Genomic DNA, 23,992 nt, shown 5'->3' on the forward strand with positions numbered 1-23,992 from the left:
GCTAACATCAGTCTTTTATGGATACATCACAGAACATCATATTCCCATTACAACAGTAAAAAGTTTTTCACTATATTTCTAAATCACACATTTTCATTTGTAAGGGTTTTCGAACCAATCCCTGACTTTATTTAGCTCTTCCCATCAATTCTGCTTAATTTTTAATGTTGGAAATGGTAGATAGACATTAATAATGCACTGTGGTGACCATTCATAATTGATGATCTGTTATTTCACAAAGTCAATACTGATATGTGGTTTATTTAGAAATCCACAGTCATCAAGACAAGCAGGAAGCCAAACTTCATCCTCAATGTGAGCTCAAGACCTTGAAACCATTAGAAAATAATGAAATGCTTTTAAAACACGTAGGACTTTTCCCTTCAGTGTTCAGCTTATATTTGAAAAACCAGTTATATTACAAAAAGAAATCATTGAAAGCATTCAAAATTACAATAGAGTGCTTAGCCGAGTGTTTTCCTTTAATTTGCTTTCATACATAGTGCTAACTACTGTGATTTAATCTGTATATTTGGGCTTTTATTCAGTTAATTAAACGGTCAATCCACAATTCCTGAGTCTACAAGACAAAATGTGACATGAAGCATTTCAAAATGAAAATAACATTTTATGAAATAGATGCACTTGTTAACACTATGTGCAATACATAGGTGAAAATTAGCTATACAATATAAATAAATTGCATCTTTTGTCTGCAATTACACATAGCCTTACTTCTCATCAAGTTATCTATGGTTTAGTGTACTTTGAATACATTAATACATATTTACATACATACATATGATAAAATGCATAAACATGTACCAAGTCTTGTGTGGGAAGGCCGGTCAGGGTGAACAGATCAAGCATACACTATTATGCTGAGGTAACGTTTCATAATCAAACAGATCATTTGAAGCCCGCATTCGGCCACAAAACACTATTTCTAACAGGAAATAACATGGGCATTTAAAACATTAATAATGCTTAGGAGAATGTGCTTTGCTTAGCAAAATGTACAAGTGCTCCACTACTCTACAAAGCTATGCTAGGAAGCATATTCAAATACAGAGATGCGAAATTGGATATAGACGTTCTCTTGGACACACAAAATAAAATCCATTTGAAGAACTAGGATATAAGTTAGTTGATCTTGAGCGTAAGCGTAACCATCCTTAGCTTGCAAGAACATATATTGAGAGGCTTGAGGTGAACACGTGGCTTGAGGTGAACTGATTCAAAGTTCAAATGGAAGGCATTGGCAGAAACGTCTAAAACCTTTTAAAACCCCGAAATGTTTCCTCTAAAAACCATAATCCTCATCATTTGCCTTCCTGGATTTCATACACCAAAGTCAAACAGTAACCAAGTCCTGAAACGATTAAAATCTAGTGTCTTGAAATGATTCGGTTGGGGAACAACAATCAGATATCCTGAACCTGAGATTTAAAGGAGCTTTAGGTAAATCCACAAAGGCAAACAGGTGTGAAATGATATCATATGATGAAAAGAGCTGTTGAAACGGAGGAGACAAAGTCAACAGCCTTTGAAGGAGCTCTGCAGGAGAGAGAGGGAGAGGTAGGGAGCAGTGATGTCGACTGCATACTTGGAAACGGAGTGCGGGAACACTTCAGATAAAAAAAATCAACCCCGGGGACCAGACTATTCGGCACTATTCCGCACAGACTTGACATCTAACGTCCTCTTTTCCCAACTGACATTGGACGTCAATTGAGAAAGAGCCATTTCAGGTGACCGACATGACCGGGGTTGCAGGGCTCATTTGAAATAGCACCATCCCACCACTCTCCCACACGCTGAGGTACGTTATTGGTACAAATTAACATTTTACAACAGTTTTAACAGTTTTTCCCATAGTCAACAATGTAAGAAAAACACCTATCTAGCAATGGGGCACCTTAAGACTGCTAAAAAGGACAATTCTTTCAGGTTTTAACTCGAATCGTATTGCTGCACACACAACGGACCTTAGTCGGAGTAGACGCCATATTTAACCTGACGTGAATGAAAACAAGACTGTGAGGGACACTTGTGCGGATTGTTCAATAGTTTTTACTCTCTAAAAATCATTTACTCACCCTCAAGTCATTCCAGACACTTCTTTGTTCTGCAGAACACAAAAGAACATACAATCTTTGTCCATACAATGAAAGTCAATGCTGTCCAATGTTATGTTGTTTTGGACCATTATATGGACAAAACAGTTCTTCCAAATGGCTTCACAGAAGAAAGAATGCCATACAAGAGTAAATGATGACAGAATCTTCATTTTTTGGTTGAACTACCTCTTTAAAGTCATAGATCACGTCTATTTTCAAGTTTTTAGAAGTCTTCCCTGACTAAGGTCCATATACGCAGCTTTCACACTATGACATTTGTTACGAAAACAACTAAGAATTGTGAAATTTCCTGTCATATGGACTGCAAGGAAAGAGCCTGAGAAAGAGGAAAAAGGCTAGTAAGTGTTATTAGAAAACAGCGTTGGGGTGTCAGGACACAAGAGTGCCCACCAATTCTCATGTGATTGTGCCTAATTTGTTCATGATTGGCAAAGCACAGAATGAGCGTTACGAGGACAGAAGCATATTATCAGGACCTTGGGAAAGATGTGTGCTTAAACTAAGGACAACTGAAGCGAATTTTGAATTTTCCACCTTTCTGTTTTTATGCAAAAGCAATTAACAGCCATCAGACATGGGCCACGTTTCGTTTATTAGTCTTTTAATATGATAACTGTTTCTGGAAAACCTCCTGGAGAGTGATAATATCGGGCAGGGAACCTTCTGGACTACTGGCCAGGAAAAAGCGAGTTATTACAAATGCTGGTGCCATCACGTCCACATTTCCTTCTAGCTGTACCACATGCATCTCTTTGACATACAGTGTCATTTGCTCAAGTAACGACAAAGAAACCGGCCCACAATGGCCAACAAGACTCTTTATGAACAAGCAATGCCAATAATGTCAAGAAGAGACGGTTGTTTCCCCACAGTGCAGCGGTAAATCTCACGTTTCAAGGTTGGAAAACCTGTGAGGAACCCCGTCCCGAATGCCCTGCTCCACTCATTTCTCACTTCCTCTATCCAACTGTTGCACAGATGACTGGTTTGGTTGACTGCTCGGTTCTCCTGCAGGAGTTCCTCAGTGTATTTGTGTTTTTCAAACGCACTCTTGGCTCATGAAAGATGAAAAAAGGGGGGGTTTCCAGTAGCCGATCAACTACACCCACCCTCCCATACAATAATCCCTTTCGATTTCGCCCCTATATTGGTATCCAGCAACTGAATACATTCCACCCCCCTCCCCCCTCCACATCTTGCCCTCAATGTAATAATTAAAAAAAGGTAAAAACAAGGTCTACTGCGGAATGGCTTTACTCCTCACAGTCAGTAGGGGATGCCAGAACCCCTGTGAACTACTGAGGTGCGGTTGGCGTTCTTGCGGCTGGTCCGTCGAGTCTGGGTGTTCTTGGCGGCCGGGGGGCTCCGAGCAATAGGCGAGGCCCTCCCCCTGGGGCCCTTTCGCTTCCCCCTAGGCCCTGCACGGCCCCTCCCGGCCACTAGGGGTCACTTCTTACGGGAGTGGAGTGTGTCCTGAAACTTGGTGCTGGTGTAACGCACGTGGAAGCCCTTCTTATTGATGGTGTCATCTGAGCGGAATTTGATGACGATGGAGTCGCCAGCAGAATAGATCTCCTCTGGAGGCTGGAAACACAAAGACGGTGGCAGATGTCAACATTTGAGCACACTGGATAGAACTAATTCCCTTTTATTACATCAAACCAACCTCATCATTAGCAAATACTTTAAAATGTCAATTAACAGGATTGTTTTTAGTGTACTTCAGTGCCCCGGAGTAAGTCAACATTGAGTCAACAAGAGCCGGATAAACCATGAGCCGGAACTTGAACTCAGGTTGTCTGGTCACTGCCTACAAAGTACTGGCTCTGACAAACTCATATAAATGTTTAACATTTTAACCTAAATTCTTAATGTTGAGCAAATTTTTTGCAGGCTGAACGAGTTGAGCTAGTTGCTGAAAATCAGAGCCAGTCTACAGATTTGGGCCGGTCGGAGTTGACAGATTTCACAAAAAAATGATGGGCACAGACTCCGATTTTTCAGCTTCAGACTATGATTGCATCCAGTCTGAGGATAACAAACACGTCTGACATTTTGAGCCAATTTTAGAACGCATATTGTTTCCATTCATCTCTTAGCAACAAGGAGCATGATTCTGCACAAGACTGTTTTACAGATTGACTTGTAAAGTCTGGTAGTGTGTGATCCTCAGTCGTTTAGTGTAGAATGCCCTGTTTTTCTACGTGACCATTTACAAATTCAGCAAGTGTATGAAGCCTAGTATTTTAAAAAATCTGTTCCGATGTAGCTTAGCAATATGCTAGCATCAGAATATTTTGGAACCATGAGTTCCAGTTGAATATTTTCTGGGTTATTTGTGTGGCACAAAGTATTTTTGTGAGGATGCCTTCTTAAGTCCAAATTACACTTCAGTTTTGGTGCGAATGCTTAGAGTATGCGTACATTGGAACGGCAGGTCTTTCAAAAATTTGATGTGCGCAAACACGTATGCACACTACAAAGTTGCCATCATCTAATGCTATTTCTCTCCAGAAGTTCTGTCTGATAAAAATGTCTTTGTACTTGTTTAAACTAGAGCTGTGTGGATCTCTTCATCCCCTCACACAAGTGCTCAACAACACTGGTACAGTATCTGTTGTTGTTGCAGTCAGGAGTAGTTTGATGTTGTTGTTCCAAAACTTGATTGAGTCTCATCCGTTTATTTTTTGACTGTGAAACAACAAGCTGGGAAAGTGTTGCCACCTTGTGGACAAACTAAACTACTTCATGGAAAGTAATGTGTTGCATTACATTTGCGTTACTTTTTCTCACCCGGGCTGGGCTTGCTTGTTTGTTTTTATATCAACAAAAAAGTTCTATTTTTGGCAAATGAAAGGTCCTTTCACACCAAAAGTGAAATGAATAAGCCTCAGGCTGAGGGAAATGCAATTTCACGCCTGTACAATAGAGGGTGCAGCTCAAACAAACAAGCCTTTCAGCTGTGCTGCCATTCTGGAATACAGAAGAATAGGATGCAGGAGAACAAGTAAATGAGTAAATTTATGCTCACATTTAGTCTACAAGTAGTCTAGAATAAGCAACATGTTTACACAGCGCACACAACGCTTCTGTACTCACTCCTGATTTCTCTCAACATGGGGACAGGAGAGCTGTCAGTCAATAAATGGAAAACAAAGTAACTTGTGTTGCTTATTTGAAAAAGTAACTCCGATATTTTGTTGTAAATTTAAAAGTAATGCGTTACTTTACCAATTACTTGAAAAAAGTAATCTGATTACGTAACTTGCGTTACTTGTAATGTGTTACCCCCAACACTGCATACAGAGTTCGCACGGTTTGAAAAATCAGGTATTTGTGTACTCTGCTGATGATGAAACTTACATCATGCACACTGTACGAGTACCTTAGCTTACTCATAAAGACCGAAGTATATGTTGAGCTTTAGAAGGTAGCTGCCTATGTGAACAGTGGATAGTGAGACTGAAACTGTATCAGTTCCTTTGGGGTTTAAGCCCTAGTGCACAGAGTAGTTTCTACTGTGTAATGAACGGTCTGGAAGACGTTAAGAGCTTGAGCGTGTGATTCTTCTCTGAACAAGCCTAATGGGTTATTTTGGGCTGTGAAAGCCTAATGTGGCAGCACACTTAAGCTCATGTTGCTCGAGGGACATATTCCCTGCTGTTAGTAAATTGTCAGTTGCTTTGGATTAAAAGCATGTGCTAAATGGCAAGTTACCAAAACCTGATTGAGACAAATGCGCACTGTTTAACATCCTCTCGGTTCAAGTCAAACACATCTCTCAGTCGATAAGCAGGTTGCACCCAATGCCGGTGGCAGTATCAGAATATCACCTGATATACCCTGTCTAAAGTCCGTGTCGGACCTTCTCATAATTTCTCATTGAACCAAAGTAAATGTAATCATGCTGTTCTGTGACCTACGTGCACTGACGTTTTATTGCTCCTGAGATTTTGTATGTAACATACAGCTCTTATTAACTTCTGGATTGTGTCCCAAAAACGGGTCACAGGTCTGTTCTGTTGTAATAGGGTCATGGACAGCAGGGTAAATTGGGACTGTAAGGCCCAGTGAACAAAATGTCCAACAGCTCATAGAAACCAATCAAGCATAACTAAGTCATTAGAGTGAGAGAAGGCAAAGAAATGTGGTTCTGCATTTAGCTGGATTCATTTACACAGGGTACTGCTGGTGCTGTGTGACTGGTCACTGGAATTTTTTTAAAAGCTTCCCTATGGAAAGTTTGCATTTAGAAGTTTTGATAGTGTGGGCTAAAACTACTAAAGGAATATTTCACCTCAAAATTTACATTTTCTCATCATTTACTCACCATCATGCATTTTAAACCCATAAGACTCTTGACATGAAAGTGAGTAATTGATGACAGAATTGGTTTTTTTTTGTTTTTTTGGGGGGGCGGGGAGACTATCCCTTTATAGGTAACTTTTACTACAAGCTTGGATGTTGCCACAACTCTTGACATAAAATGTAGAAGCATTTTGATGTTTGTAGATTTTATATTGTAAATCTAGATCTGTGCTTTACCCCTGATCCACAGTAGCGGCCTAGTCTGGGTGATTTGGTGTCCGCCCCATCAAACAGCTCCATGTAATCATAGCCACAGTCGGCCTCCTCCTCAATTTCGAAGGTCTGGAAGATGAGCTCCACACCGTAGCCCTTCTCTGCTGTGATCACCCACTGACAGTCTGACGCCCCGGGGTAGTTATTATCACCAAACTGGGCATGAGAGTAGAGGTCTTTAGTTTTCACCTCCGCTTTCAGACGGCCTCCACACTCTGGAGAAGAGAGGAAAATGAACATGTGAGGTAATTCACAGGTAAGTCTGACTTTACAATCTCAGCATATCACTGTATATCAATAGTCTTGTGTAGCACCCAATAATATAAACATAGTCCTGCAGCTTAGAAACTAACTTACATTGTTATATTGAGATGCAACACATAGTGCTCTAATACATGCTATACATTTGGGATTCCCAAACTTTTTTGTCAGTCAAACATCTTTGACCTAAAATATTAGTTAAGGCCAGTTCACACCAAGAATGATAACTCTAAGATAAAGATACAGTTTTAAAAATCGCTCTACATTTAAAATAATAACGGAGTTATTCCACACCACAACTGTAATGATAACGGCACAGAGAAACAATATAGTTGAAATCACTGGACAATTTGTTCCAGCTAATGTACAATAAAAACATTGACAGACAATCAGAATCTACCTGACTTTAAAGAGCACTAGCATTTAAAGCGGCAGACGACAAAACTGCAGTGTGTGCTTATAGTAAACAGAACTTTAACGTGCGTTGGTGTGGACGCTAACAGAGTTATCATTATAGTTTATCTTGGTGTGAACAGGCCTTTACTCTTGACATGTTAAGATATTTAGATTTTAAGATAATAAACATAATAAACAACATATTTCATCAAGTGTTTTATTTGAGCTTTTATTTTAAAATTATTTATTTATTCTATTTTTTTATATAGTTTAATTAATTATTAGCTTTTTATCAACCTCCTGCAGTTCCCTCACGAACGAAGGGTTTGCGAACCCAGTTTGGAAATCTCTGCAATAATATAAAAGGTAAAGTATAAATTTAATAGGTTTAGCTCTAAAATATGACGTATGAATATATTAAAATACATTGAATATGAAATATAAATTTGAAAATATGAACTTATAATGTGTTACAAAAGATGAAATGTCCAGAAAGTCATTTTAAAATCTTTAACAATCATATTGATCATTACGAGTTTCACTATTTATGGTATGATCTTAAATCGCTTAAAAATGGTAGTCATAAACAGTCTATATCATGGCTGATGAACTATATTGCTTAATGGGAAAATTGTTTAGTTATTATTAATATTAGAAAATATCATTATTTATTGATCAATGCATCTTAAGCATCTTAACTCTTTCTCCACCATTGATGGAATTTTCTGTCATTTATGACAACGTTTCCCCACCATTGACGGAAATCCATGTTTTCACTGTTATACAGTAGGGGGCGCTATTACACATCTTCTGAAAGAGTACAGAATCTCCAGATCAAAACACAGGCAAAAAAGAAGCAGAAACAAGCGATAGAAGCACTGCTTATTCACATGTAAAATAACGCGATCATCAAACATTCAACAGCATATAAATCAAAACTGCCTCACGTTACTGAATGAAATGTCGAACCCACGACGAGGTACAGGACTGTGAAGCTTTGGAAATTGGGGGTGTTGATGGACTTGATCTACTCGATCTATGTTTTGATCATCGTTCTGAATCTAATCCAGATGTAGTCCAGATGAAGTCTAATCCAGATGAACTCCCCCATATTCAAGTGTTGATAAAAAAAGAATGCATGAAGCTAGATTTTTTTTTTTTTTTTTTTTTTAAATCAGAGGCTCTGTTCTTTCTTTTGATATATTCCATGTTCAGATATTCATACAACTAAATATTCTGGGGGCCATGAAATTTTTGTGAAAATGATCAAAAATTCTGGCGGTGATTTGCAACTTTTTTTTAAAAAGAAAAAAAAAATGCTGGCAGGGAATTTGGGAAAGAGTTAAAAAGCAATAAGCCATTTAACCCCTGTGGTTCAGTGATTTTAGGAATGACACAAAGCACTGCACAGCCTCTTATAGATGTGCTTACCTGCAGTATGGGAAGCCTCAAAGCCTTTCTTCTGCACTGAGTTGTCAGAAAAGAAGCGGATGAACATCTTGTTTCCAGTGGATATGATTGGTTGAGGTTTCTTGGCGCCGCAGTAGCGTCCGAGGCTTGGTGCTTTCCCATCCCGACCGTCGTAAATCTCAATGTGGTCATAGGCACATTCCAGATGAGGCTCCATGTCGATTTCATTGAAAGCCTGAAATATGTGGCTCAAGTCAAAGTTTGAACAGCAGACAGACACTCTATATAGTATTACTGAACAGGGAAACATCAGATTTTCAAGAATTATACAGCTGCTTGGTACAAGATTTCCGGATCGAGTGCCCGTGAGACATGAGCATAATTGTCACAAACACAAGGCAATGTAAGGAAAAAAACGCAAGGTCTAGAGATGTTTTTTAAATGTCGAACTACTTTCAACATGAGTGCTGTGTTTTTAGGACAGTGTGTCATCATTGTGCGAGATGCTGCAGTAGATACTAGACGTAAGCACAATGGTCAAACGCGTCCAGCACAAGTTTACATTAAAAAAACCTACGGAAAAGCAGCGCAGTGGAACGTGAAAATACGTTGAGTTTAAAAACATGAGACTCTCCAAAAAAGCTGCGAATGCTCTGCATACCCAAGACATTTTTTGAGAAAACGAGTTCAGGGACTGGCTAATTAATATTAACATCACTATAAATTCCCTTGTCATTTGAGGTGTAACATAAAGCTTACAAAATAAATGGTTGGAAATACATATGTAACTGTCCGTAAATTATTTATTTGCCAAATTTTCTGCAAATCTGTGCCAGTTACAGAGAAATTCGGATGAGCGGATCCATAAGAGTTTTGGCGTCTATGTTCTATTGTTATGAATTGTTCCAGATTCTCATTTGTTTGTTGGCATACGAGTATTTTCATGTGCAAGAAAAGCTGTGCGCGAATTGCTTGTCAAAGCAAAAAAAAATTTGCTGTTGCTGCCAGATCTCGATTACAGAAAATCGTATTGTATTTGAGGCAAAACTAACTCAACAAAATCAAATGTTTAGGTGTGTTCACGCCATGTCGTCATTAAGAGATTCCAACTCGTAAAAAGCATTCACGTCCTCGTAGAGCTCGTAATTACAGCTTGTAAACTGGGGATTTTCTGAGAGCTCCAACTTGTACCATGTGACCACTCTACCACCTGAGCGCTGCAGATTCATTTAGGTGTTGATAGTGTTGCCATAGAAACACATACACTGTAATTCCCAGTACGAGGACGTGAACAGCTTCGAGTAGAACAATCACAAAGGGACATGGTGGTGGAAAAAATTTGGAATGGGAGGAAAAAATATTTTTCAAAGCTTTTGCGTTCTCTCGCAAAACTTTTGTGTTCCCCTGAGAAACTTTGCGTTCTCTCGCAAAGATATTTGTGTTCTTTTGCAAAAATTTTCTCTCACAAAAAAATTAAAATCTGTGAATATGTTGCCAACTTTACCAAACTTGTCCAGTTCAGGTGTCTTTCACTTACGTCAAAACCATGCCTTGAACTAAGCACTGAACATATTTCTTTATAGTCCAAGTTCAAAATAAAACTATTAACCGCTCCATTGTTAACTTACAGAGCTGTCTAAACCACTGCCAGAGGGAAATTAAACAGGAAGTGTTTGTCCGAACTCACAACAGGTTTTGCGAGCGCACGCAAATATCTTTGCGAGAGAACACAAAAGTTAGCGAGAGGATGCAAAGTTTCTCAGGGGAATGCAAAAGTTTTGCAAAGAACGCAAAAACTTTGAAAACATTTTTTTCCTCCCATCCCAAATTTTTTCCACCACAATGTCCCTTAAGGGGCTCTGTAGGAATCGAGAGGTGGAGTCTATTCAAAAAACAAACAGATTCAAGCAACCCTATCACATATAGGGCTTTCCCATCACATAGTTTAGTCATCATAATAAATTAGGTATCATTCAAAAGCTTCATCCTATGAAAACCATTTTGAAACTGGACATAGCTTTATCATGGAAACAATACTTCAAAACATTTTAGCAGGCTCCTCCCCCTAGTGGGCGGTGTCAAGTTTAAAATTTTACAAAATTTACTGCACTATTTTATAATCAAATTTTTCCATAATCTTGACAAAACACATAGGTTTGAGAATCAAGGTTTCATATTTGGCCACTGTTTTGTGAAATCTATTAAGCGCCCAAACAAAATCTCACAGGAACCTCAATTTTGTGATACCAACTTCAAATTTGGAACCAACTTGGTTAGGCATATGACTTTGATTTCCAGCAATTTTGGAATCTAAATTATTTAGTAAAATATATATTTTGTATAAAATTAAAATGATTGGTTAAGTACATTTGCTTTACAGTAAATGTAAAGTTCTATAACTTTTTTCACACTTTCATTTTTTTTTTTTAAGTGCTTCTGCATTAATCTGCTGACCAACCTTAGGTCTGTATTTGTAAAGCATTCATGAATAACAACCATTTAAGTTCAGTGCTTTTTCAGCGGTAGGAAAGGGGGTGACAGTTAACTTGAAAATTTGGAAGATCAGAGAATGAATTTAATTTACTAATAAGGAAGGAAAATGGGCATACTTTTAAATCGAAACCTGCCATGATGTGTCTTTGTTGTCATCTCTGATTATGATCTGTGTCTTTGAGTGTGTCCTAAGCCAATTCAGCATACCGTTTATCTACTCTGTTTGGTTACGTCATGGGGAAAAATGGTAATGGGGGGCCACTGCTGTACATTACCCAACTCCTGTAAATATAGATGGAAAGAGATTGCACATACTATTTTGATCCGATGTCCTGGAGTGGTGGACAGGGCCCAGGTGCAGGCCTTCTTACTGGGGTATTTATCTGGCCAGTTGGGGCTGGTGATGGTCCCACTCACGCTGTTCACAACGTGATCACAACCGGCTGCAAGAGATACCAAGAACACGTGACGTCCAACACCGAATACACACACAAACAGTCTCATCCTCTTGCTCATCATATGAGCAACGTTCAAACTTCAAACGCTGAGAATCATTGTTGTTTTCGGCACAAAGAGCCCTGCATTTCCTAACCTTCTCAAACTACCTTTCTCCGCCATTTTCTTTCTTTTCTCCCAAGCATTACCACTCTCTTTCTATTTCTGCCCGCAAGAGGAAGGCGTTCTCTAAAAATATCCAGATGCTAGTTAGTGTAAGTGAGCTGAAATCAATGGTGAAGGTTTCTGAGCAGTCTTGTGCTAATAGGGGAAATAAAACAACCAGACTGCTGTTTGTTTGTCATACAGAAAACACAGTGATCCTCCAGACATACAGCATGTAATTCTGCTAGATTTGGTGAAACTCTTGCCAAAACCTTACCTAAACCAATTTCCAATCCTAATCTAGGGTTCTGGTTTATCTTTATATTATAAAATAGATAGTTTCAGCTCTGACTGGACCACACATCAGTTCTATATTGAAAGTAAAGGGATATTTCAGTCAAGAATGACAATCCTGTGCACATTTACTCGCCTCGTATTGATCAAAGCTCTCAAATCTTATAATGCCGATGATCTTGTGTGCATCATAATCGAATGTGCTGCAGCTTGAATATGTGGAATAAAGAATAAGATTTGAGAGCTATGACAAAGAGGACTATTTGTAATGAAAAACAGACTACATTTCAGTCCGTTCCTCACAAAGCTATCGTATCTCTTCAGAAGAAGCTCGGAATATAGCGCACAAGTATATTGACCATGATTACGGTAGTTTTATGGTGCTTATCTGTCCTTTTTAGCACTTGAGAGCTATGATCAGCTGTCATTGTATGAAGAAAAAAAGCATGAACATTCTTCAAAATATCTTTTGTGTCCCACAAAAGAGAAATGTCATACAGGTTTGGAACAACATGAGGGTGAGTACTGAACATTGGTGTATTTTATCATTTAGTCAGGGGTGCACATAACTTTTTTGGTCTGGTTCTCAAGGGAGCACCTGGAGATGTTGCTTGGTACTCACTATCTTCTTTTCTCTCGAACATGGTAGATGATGATAATGATTTTTTTTTTTTTTTTATTAACATTAATGACACAGACAACAGCAAGAATATTAAGGCAGGAACACACCAAGCCGACGCCGATGAACTAGTGGCGACGAAAGCAGACTGCGGGGTTGGCTCACGTCAGCAGCGTCTGGGTCCAAAGTTGCCCTGACACACCAAACCGACGCTCGACAGCCGACGGCCAAGTAGCACTTCCATTCTGCACCTGCGTAAGATGAAATGCCTTTCCGTACCAGCAGGTGGCAGTAGCTGAACAGCCAATCAGAACGATCAGATGGCCCAACTGACCGACGAGTTCCGACACCGACTCAACATGTCGAATCAGCCGAAAAAAAGCAGACGAGGACCAACTTCAGCCAGCGGTGCGGAACACACTGAGAAAACTTAGCCGTCCGACGGACAAAAACTGCCCGACGGCCGACCGTCGGCTTGGTGTGTTCCTGCCTTTAGGCTGCTGTCACTTTAAGATGGAATGCATGCACGGATTGAATATACTGACACACATCCAGTTTCTTTCTCAACTGTTCACTAATGACATAACCAAGAGAATACTTGCAGAGTTTTTTGACATAATTTTGTGTGTATGTGTCCGTTCAAGCGAAAGTAAACGCGAAAGAGGAATCAATTCGGTGTTCGAGCGCTGTCTGAAACGCCTCTCTCTCTCTCTCTCTCTGCGTGTGTGCGCTTCCGGTGTTGCACAAATAACATCTCGCGAGTCCCGATTTTTACCTCTTCTTCCGCTTTTAAAATCGTATGAATGTGTTAATTGGTGAGACAAAACACGTCCAAATCATAAACTTTCACTCTATGATGGTTAAACTTAGCAGTTAATCCGCGAATCACATGAGTGACGAACCGTTGGACCTTATACGTACGGATCATGGATTAACTGCGATCCGTTGCACCCCTAATAATTAAAGAACACACTTATCATCATGATTGCTATCTTACAAGAGATGGAGAAAAATCCTACTCCAGTAAGTAAACGTATCCCTGTGAGCCGGTCCCCAAAAATGTTGGTACTCAAAAGCACTTCCCTCCATGTTTTCTGGTGCGCATCGTTTATTTTTACCATGAACACGCACCTGCGTACCACTTATGTGCACCCCTGCATATAGTTGTTGCTACCATTTTATAAAACAAAACACTATGATTATACATGGCCTCTCATGACTTATTGCTTCAAAGCAACACTACCTCTGTGTGTATCCACTTATAAGATAAGTGTGTGTTTGTGTGTTTCACACCTTCCTTGCAGTCATGTTTATTCTCATGAAGTACGAAGCCACTTCTGCACTGACAACTGTAGCTGCCGAAGGTGTTCACACATTCATGCTGACATCCACCGTTCTCCTTAGAGCACTCGTCTTTATCTGTGAGAACAAATAACCAGATCTCAGTAAAACACACTCAGAAATTTTTTTTTTTTTTTTGTCCCCTAGGATGATTTAAAAAAATAATTATTTTAACAAGAATTTATAATAGCATTACAGTTTTTATTGTACTTCTTTAACAACATTTTCCTCAATTTTAAAATGTTGAAATGATAAATTTGCCAAAATATTACTATTCTGGGCTTGTCTCTAACACAGTGTGTTTAACTTCCCCTCTATAATAAATAAAAACAGACAATAAATCAAGAAAATTCTACTTTACACTTTTTTCATAAGAACTGTAAACAATCATTTAAAATTCATTTAGTATGTGTATAATTTGAATCAATCAGTGCTACTAAAGGCAGCAATTCTTTGCTATATATACACACTTTTATATACACATATTATATATACTACCTGTCAAAAGTTTGGAATAATATATATATTTATATATATATATGTATGTATTTTTTAAAGAAGTCTCTTATACTCACCAAGGCTGCATATATTTGATCAAAATGCAGTAATATTGTAAAAATTTTCATTTAAATAATTTTCATTTAAAACAACTGTTTTCTATTCGAATATATTTTAAAATGTAATTGAATTCTTGGATGGCAAAGCTGAATTTTCAGCATCATTACTCCAGTCTTCAATGTCACATGATCCATTTTTTTGTTTTATCAAATAAATGCAGACTACTTATAAAAACGTTAAAAAAATCTTAATGGCACCAAACTTTTGACTGGTAGTGTGTATACACACAGTATTTAAAAGAAACACCGTTATTAGAGGGTTAGTTCTGCCAAAAATGAAAATTCTGTCATTAATTACTCACCCTCATGTCGTTCCACACCCATAAGACCTTCATTCATCTTCAGAACACAAATTAAGATATTTTTGATAACCACTGATTCGAAACAAATGATTCGTAAAGCTTCAAGGCTTCATGAAGCAGTGTTTTGAAATCGGCCATCACTAGATATTGTGGAATAAAGTCACTATTTTGTTATTTTTGGCGCACAAAAAGTATTCTCGTTGCTTCATAATATTAAGGTTGAACCACTGTAGTCACATGAACGTTTTAAATATGTCTTTAGTTGCTTTCTGGGCATTGAAAAAGGGAGTGTTATTGCTGGCGATGCAGGCCTTACTGAGCCATCGGATTTGATCAAAAATATCTTAATTTGTGTTCTGAAGATGAACGAAGGTCTTACGGGTGTGGAACGACATGAGGGTGAGTAATTAATAACAGAAATTTCATTTTTGGTTGAACTAACCCTTTAAAAGTGTTGTCATCAATTCAAATTGTACAAATTTGCACAAGCATTTTAGAGATTGTCTGGCACTCAAAAATATTATTAACAAAGCAAATTAAACAAAAATAATTTTTATTTGTATGTTTTATTTGTAAGTAACACCTTACATAGCATAACACCTTATATTAATAAGTCGAAGACTTATCCAAGCTTTTCTCCAAAAAGTGAAATATGTCATTTCTATCACACATAATATCAAAAACCCACATCGCACGCTATACCAAAATGCACTTTTGAAAACAGCTACAATCAGATGCTGTTTTTTCCAGGTCATGCTATGTTTTGTTTGACATTTTGTTTTTTAAACTTCATAGCAGGCACTCACCTGAGAAGAACTGGGCCTTGAAGCCCTTCTTGGAGACAGTGTTGTCAGATTTAAACTCTATGCGCATGTTGTTGTACTGAGAGGTGATGGCCTCCGGTTTCTCAGCTCCGCAGAATTTCCCGTGCAGTCTGGAGTCGGCAGACAGTCCGCTCCTCACCTCAACAAAGTCATACTTGCACACCTGCACAAGAGAGAGCAAACCGGAGTCATACAGCAGCCTGCAGTTCACCTTTCAACCACTGCTGGTCAACAGAATAGTCCTTCTTGTCCAGCTGGTTGAGCTAAGTAACCCAAAACGCCTGTCTTTTCAGCAGGGTAATATAATAGTGGCATTACTTGCATTGTTTTCTGCTCTGCATTAATGTTTCTGCATTTCTGTATTAATGTTTATTAATGAATGTATTATTAGATAAAAGTGTCTGATAAATATAAAGTGTAAACGTTTAAATCAAAAATAGAGAGGGAAAAGAAGTGTGAAATGTTTGTTTTGTAAGAAACTGGATCGATCCTCCATTTAAGTGGCACAAAATGCTCCAAATAATCTATTGATGATCACAGCTTTTCATTGTGGTTCACAGCAAATGTTGTCAGTAATGGTTCACAAGCTGACTGTACAGTCGTTTCTGGAACAAATGTTGTTTTTGGCAATCAATAAAGCTGAGAGCATTCACACCTTTCACTGTTAAACCAGTGCCAGAACACTGAAGGAATGTTCCTGTTCAGTTCTACTGACAGCATTACCACAGACAATATCCACCCAACAAACAAAAAAACAATGGATGTCTACATTCCTGAGGGTTTAAAAGCAGAAACATGCAGCTTGTATTTTAGAAGCGCTTGTTTCCATTCTTACATACAAAAACGTGTGTTTTTGAGCATGAAAATCATCCTTTTAATGGTGGGGCAACTATTGTAAGTGGATGAACATCTGGTTAACTGTTATCACAGTAACTCCTGCGGATGGAGTTTGCTCCATGCAAACAGTACTTTGCAGATAGTTACATAACAATGATTTCTGGTATCCTTTTACATTTTAGTGCAGTCTCTTGCCCTATAGACTTTCAATATACAGCGATCAGGCATAACATTCTGAGCACTGACAGATGAAGTGAATAACACTGATTATCTCTTCATCACGGCACCTGTTAGTGGGTGGGATATATTAGGCAGCAAGCGAACATTTTGTCCTCAAAGTTGATGTGTTAGAAGCAGGAAAAATGGGCAAGCATAAGGATTTGAGCAAGTTTGACAAGGGCCAAATTGTGATGGCTAGACGAATGGGTCAGAGCATCTCCAAAACTGCAGCTCTTGTGGGGTGTTCCCGGTCTGCAGTGGTCAGTATCTATCAAAAGTGGTCCAAGGAAGGAACAGTGGTGAACCGGTGACAGGGTCATGGGCGGCCAAGGCTCATTGATGCACGTGGAGAGCGAAGGCTGGCCCGTGTGGTCCGACAGACGAGCTACTGTAGCTCAAATTGTTTAAGAAGTTAATGCTGGTTCTGATAGAAAGGTGTCAGAATACACAGTGCATCGCAATTTGCTGTGTATGGGGCTGCATAGCCACAGACTAGTCAGGGTGCCCATGCTGACCCCTGTCCACCACCGAAAGCGCTAACAGTGGGCACGAGAGCATCAGAACTGGACCACGGAGCAATGGAAGAAGGTGGACTGGTCTGATGAATCATGTTTTCTTTTACATCACGTGGATGGCCGGGTACGTGTGTGTCGCTTACCTGGGGAACACATGGCACCAGGATTCACTATGTGAGGAAGGCAAGCCGGCGGAGGCAGTGTGATGCTTTGGGGAATGTTCTGCTGGGAAACCTTGGGTCCTGCCATCCATGTGGATGTTACTTTGACACGTACCACCTACCTAAGCATTGTTGCAGACCATGTACACCCTTTCATGGAAACGGTATTCCCTGGTGGCTGTGGCCTCTTTCAGCAGGATAATGCGCCCTGCCACAAAGCAAAAATGGTTCAGGAATGATTTGAGGAGCACAACAACGAGATTGAGGTGTTGACTTGGCCTCCAAATTCCCCAGATCTCAATCCAATCGAGCATCTGTGGGATGTGCTGAACAAACAAGTCTAATCCATGGAGGTCCCACCTCACAACTTACAGGACTTAAAGGATCTGCTGCTAACATCTTGGTGCAGATACCACAGCACACCTTCAGGGGTCTAGTGGAGTCCATGCCTCGACGCGTCAGGGCTGTTTTGGCAGCAAAAGTGGGACCAACACAATATTAGGAACGTGGTCATAATTTTATGCCTGATCGGTGTAAGTCCATTATTGCAAACAGATTTGTTTTTGTGGTTATAATTACTTTCTGTGGTAATTGAGAACATGTCACTGATTGAACCTGTATGGACCCAAAACGTAGCTTTAATTTATCCAGCAATTATATAGTAGGCTGTTAATTTAAAGCTGTAAAAAGCTAAGGAAATCTTGCAGCTAATTTAAATATGTTTTAGTTGGTCGTCTAATTCAACAGACTAATAGCTATTTAAAAAACCCAGCCTGAGCCAACTGCCTCATTTTCTTTCTTAAAATCACTATTTTACTTTAGCACTAATGTAATGATTTTACTGTTATATTAAAGCAATGTTAGTGGCATCTATTAAAATCTGTGAAACATAAAATAATGAAATATAAAAACAGGCTGGAAGCCAGACGGTAACCCTTTAGCAGAATAGCTCTGTTATAAACCACCTGAGGCTTTTGGATAAAAATACATGAAACCAGAAAACTACCCTTCATCTTAACAGACACAAGCTTAGCAAACAAATCATGAGTCCATTCGTCATGTGAGCTGCACCAGGCAAAATTGCTGTAAGCTATCAGCAATGAACAAGTGAGAAAGCATGAAGGCAATTTGGAGAAGTTAGTCCCTAAAGCCCTGTGGTGATTCACACTATCGAGCTGAAATGAACCAGACAAACCCACCCCACGCTGAGGCAAAAACCTAGTGCTCACATCGTTCCCCTCAGTCTCGAAGACGTCAAAGAGCAGGGTGATGCGGTACTGCGTGGGCGCCACCAGCTGCCAGATGCAGTTCTTGTTGGGCGGATACTCCTTGGGCCAGCCTGGACTGGTGATGGACCCATTCAGCTTGGTGATGAAACCACCACAGGCAGCTAGAGAAAAAGACAACAGAAAAACGTCTATAAGACAAATGGCCAAAACAAATTTCAACAGGATTTTTCTTGCTCTTTTGAAACAGGACCAGGGGTCTCCAACCCTGCTCCTGGAGAGCCAATCGAACACTCCTGAACCAGCTAATCAAGCTCTTCATGTTTACTTGAAAAATACAGGAATATGAAATTCCCCTCATGCTGTTTATATAGTTTTTTTATGTAGAATGTTAGTTGGATGTTTTCTTTAAAAAGTCTTTTTATCCTTGGCTTTAAACTTCATCTGAAGGCACCCATGTGTGTTTATTTTGAGTTTCTGTTGATCGATCAAGAATCTTTTGAGAAGGAATCATGATGCATCGACAAGTTGACTTTTCCCCCTCTACCACTGTTTATATATTTAAAGGAAAAGTTTAAAAGATCAAAAGATCCAAAACTTCCAAACAACACTGAACCTCACTGACATATTTTAAAATATATTTTGTGTTTCGCAGAAGAAAGAAAGATATACAGATTTGGAACAACATGAGGGTGAGTGAATTCATTTTTGGGTGAACTATCCCTTTAAAGGGGTCATGACATGGATTTTCAATATGTTCCTTGAGGTTCACTTATAATTTCAACAAAGTTTTTGCATAAAAAAACAAATATATATGCAGAAAAACTACTTCCAACCTTCATTCTGACCCTCTGTATGAATTAATTCATTTTTAAGAAGCAGCTCCTTTAAGGGTCAGTAAACGGCCACTGTTATAATTGGCTAACGTCACTGCATAGGAAACAGTAGCAACTCTTGCTACTGAACGCGAGTAAGTGTTTGAAAACATTATCCATATAAAACCATAATTTACACACAAAGCATTAATCATCACTCCGAAACTGAACGGGCTTCAGTATACTGTATCCAGTGTAGACCGCGTCAGTGATTATAATGGCTTCTGTTTGCTTTTGACACAGCGCTCACATCCAGTGTAGGCAAATGTCAGCCGTTAAGCGACTGAACGCCAGTGGGCGGAGCCTATGGTGTGATGATGTATAACTATTTGTCGATGTCTTGCTCTCAAGGCAGTCATATGCAAATGTATTTGCCCATGTGACGTCACAGATCCTGCAATATCGGAATGAGCCATTTTTGGAGCTTGTTTAAAAAAATGCTTTGATGAGGACTTTTTAAGCTCTGAACCTTCCAGGATGTTTTAATGGTTCAAAGACCTCTTATATGTCAAAAGATCAAGGCAAATGTGATTTCTCATGTCATGACCTCTTTAATTAGGGTGACCACCTGTCCCACATTTTGTGGAACAGTACCAAAATTGGGAGCTTTGTCTATTACTTAAGGAATTTTAACCTACTAGCCTGTTACTCAGTTCATTATATTTAACAGACTGAATAGGTCCTATAGAGTAAATCACATTGTATCACTCAAACCTGGCCAAAGTGAGTGCCAGTCACAGAGCCGGTCACAATTAACAAAGCTTATTGGCGATTTAAAACATGTTACTCTGGTTTCACAGACAAGACTTAATCCTAGTCCCAGACTAAAAAGTATGTTTGAACTGTTTTAACTTGCACTGACGTATCTTAAAATATGTCAGTGCCATTGTTTTGTCTGAAGATGCCTACTGGTACTGTTTCTTTCTAAGGCATGTTTATAAGCTACTTAACTGTCCTTACTGAACTAAAGCCTAATCCTGGCTTAATCTAAAACCTGTCTGTGAAACCAGGCCCTTATAATCCAACTTAATGGCAAATAGGCTTTCCAACTCATGTAAGTCAATATTTACATAGTATAATAGTAGTAAATTTATCTCTCTCTCACATGTCCCGTATTGTCTGCATAGAAGTCCTATATGTAAATGAACAAAAATAACCTGGATTTTAATTCAGCTCCTGACTAACATGAAAAATAACACAGCCCCTTAAAAGAGGGTTACATATGGGTGTAAACACCAAACAACTCTTTGGAAACTATTTTTGTAAAAGTATATTATATATTTTATGCACAACACACCTAGATTACAAAGCACTCTTAAACTTTCAATTTATCAAGCTGACCAGCTTGCGGCTCATCTAAACAGGCGCATGCTGCACATAAAATAACAAGAACAGTCCTGTTTAAATTAAAATACACAGAGAACAACCTCAGGGTTCATATTTCATCAAACACGAAACTTTAGTGCAGTACGATCCAAATTAACGAACGGATCCCCTACAGCGATTTCCACTGAACACATGCGCTCGGGGAGAGATGTTTCCATGGCTACCATCATGCCGTTTAGAAGCCTTTGGACAGCCCTTGAAGTTTTAGCTTTGTGTACATTTAAGCTCTATCTGTCTCTATTCCCACAGGACCGTCGTGCAGTAAATCCTTTCTACATTGGCTGTTCTGTGAGAAAGAGTGGCACAGTCATTATGATAATGTTGGGTTTACTACTGATATGATAGCCACCGGGAAGCTGCGCTCAGCCACTCTTTCTTTTATCTAACGGAGAATCATTTTTCGATCGCTCCAGGCTGTCACGATTGAGCTGTTGAGTCATCTCAGTGCATGTCTGAACAAACAGATTTTTGCTCAATATAGCAGCTGCAGGGTACGTGCTGTCCTAGCACCTGCCTCGCGTATCCAGACATTAGTCGACGATATAATACGAGACAACAATTTACCTAAGAATGCTGTGACCTTTAACCCAAACTGTATGTTTTTGTGCTTGTTCAAGAAGAATATGATCCAAACTTCACAATTATTACCAGCCCCTCAGAAACACAGAGCAGCGCTTTGTAAGTGTCGTGCGGAGGAGGGTAAAGAAAGCCAGGCAAGCCTGCTGTCGATATGAGGAAGGTGCTCATAACTTGCTGGCAGCCCCAAGCCAATAGCACAAAACAGATGTCGGCAGTATGTCAACAGCGCAAGCAGGAGTAGTAATTATGAGGATGCAGTAGCACAGACTGTCCACTAGAGGCAGAATGAAGTCACTGCTGCTAGCTGCGTTAAAGTTTCTTAAAGAGGAAATGTACAATTTTTTATGTGTAAATACTTCTCTCATCACAGATTAATATGCATAAATAAGCCTTTTGTGGGTTGATTACCCCAAAAGTGTAAACATGCTATCAAAACTATCAAATTGTTCTGTTTGTTTAAGAAGCCTGAGCAGTTTAACTGCAATTTTCTTCTCATTTTAACAAATTCGTCTGTCCCTTGTCATACTGCTATGCTATTTTCGTTGCAGAGCTTCAGTGTTTATGTCTGAACGGCGGCTTATTATTGGTCGGCTCCTGCGTCAGCATCACACGTATGTGTCGTGCTGCTCACGTGACCAGTCAATACTGAGCCGCCGTTCAGACATAAACACTGAAGCTCTGCAACGAAAATAGCGTAGCAGTATGACAGGGGACAGATGAATTTGTTGAATAAAGTCATTATTTTTGTTTTGTTTTTCTGCACTAAAAGTATTCTCATCGCTTCATAAAATTAAGGTTGAACCACTGTAGTCACATCGACGGTTTTAACAATGTCTTTAGTACCTTTCTGGACCTCAAAAGGTGCAAAAGTCATTGCTGCCTATGTGTGGATTAGATACCCTTGGATTTCATCAAAAATATCTTAATTTGTGTTCTGAAGACAAACGAAGGTCTTATGGGTTTGGGACAACATGAGGGTGAGTACTTAAAGGGTTAGTTCACTCAAAAATAAAAATTCTGTGATTAATTACTCACCCTCATGTCGTTCCACACCCATAAGACCTTCGTTTGTCTTCAGAAACACAAATTAAGATATTTTTGATAAAATCCGGTGGCTCAGTGAGGCCTTCATTGACAGCAAGATAATTAACACTCTCAGATGCCCAGAGAGATACTAAAGACATATTTAAAACAGTTCATGTGACTACAGTGATTCAACCTTAATATTATGAAGCGACGAGAATACTTTTTGTGCGCCAAAAAAGCAAAATAATGATTTTATTCAACAATATCTACTGATGGGCGATTTCAAAACACTGCTTCATGAAGCTTTGAAGCTTTACGAATCTTTTGTTTCGAATCAGTGGTTCGGGGCGTGTATCAAACTGCCAAAGTCATGTGATTTCAGTAAACAAGGCTTCCTTACGTCATAAGTGTTTCGAAACGTTTCGAAATTACAATGGTTCACCACTGGGGGGTGATGATCTCTGTGAACTAATGATGGCCAGAGCGAGGCTTTGTGAAACACTGAAACAGTTGAAGCAAATGAGCCGAATTGTGTCGAGGCTTTGAAACAATCCGACACCCGTCTCCACGGTGACACTGGTCACTTGCACGTGTTGATCTGAAATAACCTTGACAACGATTCAGACAAGCATTGATGAATTGTAACGTACATGTGGTTTTGCAAAACAAGGAAATGTGTGGGGGAGTGGATAGTGTTCTCGACTGGGTTTGAATCCTGGTCAGAACAGTGTTTTGCTATAAAAACTCATGCAAATAAACACCTTTTACAAACCCATTGCAAATGTCTTATTGAAAATAAAATCTATAAATCATATAATAATATTGAATATTAAGTGTATGTATAAAATGCCTGCTTTTATCAATTTTCAGGGTTCTTAAGTAAATATTTAAGAACTTAAGAATTTTTCCAATTCCACTTAGTAAGTCTTATAAATGTCTTATGCCGGGTTCAGACTACACAACATCAACCCGATCAGCCCAGGGTTAACTTTGGGTCGACCCTTGACATTGGGTGTCGCAGTGATTTGTAAATGTCAATGGCCGTCAGGATGAAAAAAATCAATCGTTTCATCTTGTATAGTGTGCCATAGTGGACAACAACCGACGCCGCATCTGTAACACTTCATAACAGAAAGACTAGCATGTTTAATTTTTTTTTCAGTCCTCCATGACGGGTTCGGTCACATCTGTGAAGTTGACCGGTAAGAGCATAGAAGCTCTTCTGTGCACAGCTTTCAAACATGGTGAAACGAAAGAGAGATGATGGTATTGGTGCTGCTAGGTGGTAT

The 23,992-nt window shown here is 39.2% G+C and overlaps 1 protein-coding gene across 1 annotated transcript in view; it reads right to left on the minus strand.

The window, feature by feature from the left end:
• Positions 1-241: 241 nt before the first annotated feature.
• Positions 242-23,992, minus strand: part of bmp1a (bone morphogenetic protein 1a) — a 103,358-nt gene continuing 79,607 nt past the window's right edge. Inside the window, exons 14-20 of the mRNA XM_051902249.1 lie at positions 18,841-19,001; positions 15,862-16,042; positions 14,089-14,214; positions 11,598-11,725; positions 8,811-9,024; positions 6,687-6,937; positions 242-3,725 (exon numbers count right to left, since the gene is read on the minus strand). Coding sequence (XP_051758209.1) covers positions 3,588-3,725; positions 6,687-6,937; positions 8,811-9,024; positions 11,598-11,725; positions 14,089-14,214; positions 15,862-16,042; positions 18,841-19,001 — 1,199 coding nt within the window. The 3' untranslated portion in view covers positions 242-3,587. The remainder of the gene's footprint in view (positions 3,726-6,686; positions 6,938-8,810; positions 9,025-11,597; positions 11,726-14,088; positions 14,215-15,861; positions 16,043-18,840; positions 19,002-23,992) is intronic.

The sequence above is a fragment of the Ctenopharyngodon idella genome, chromosome 8 (assembly GCF_019924925.1).
Source record: "Ctenopharyngodon idella isolate HZGC_01 chromosome 8, HZGC01, whole genome shotgun sequence".
In the NCBI taxonomy this organism is placed as follows: domain Eukaryota; kingdom Metazoa; phylum Chordata; class Actinopteri; order Cypriniformes; family Xenocyprididae; genus Ctenopharyngodon; species Ctenopharyngodon idella.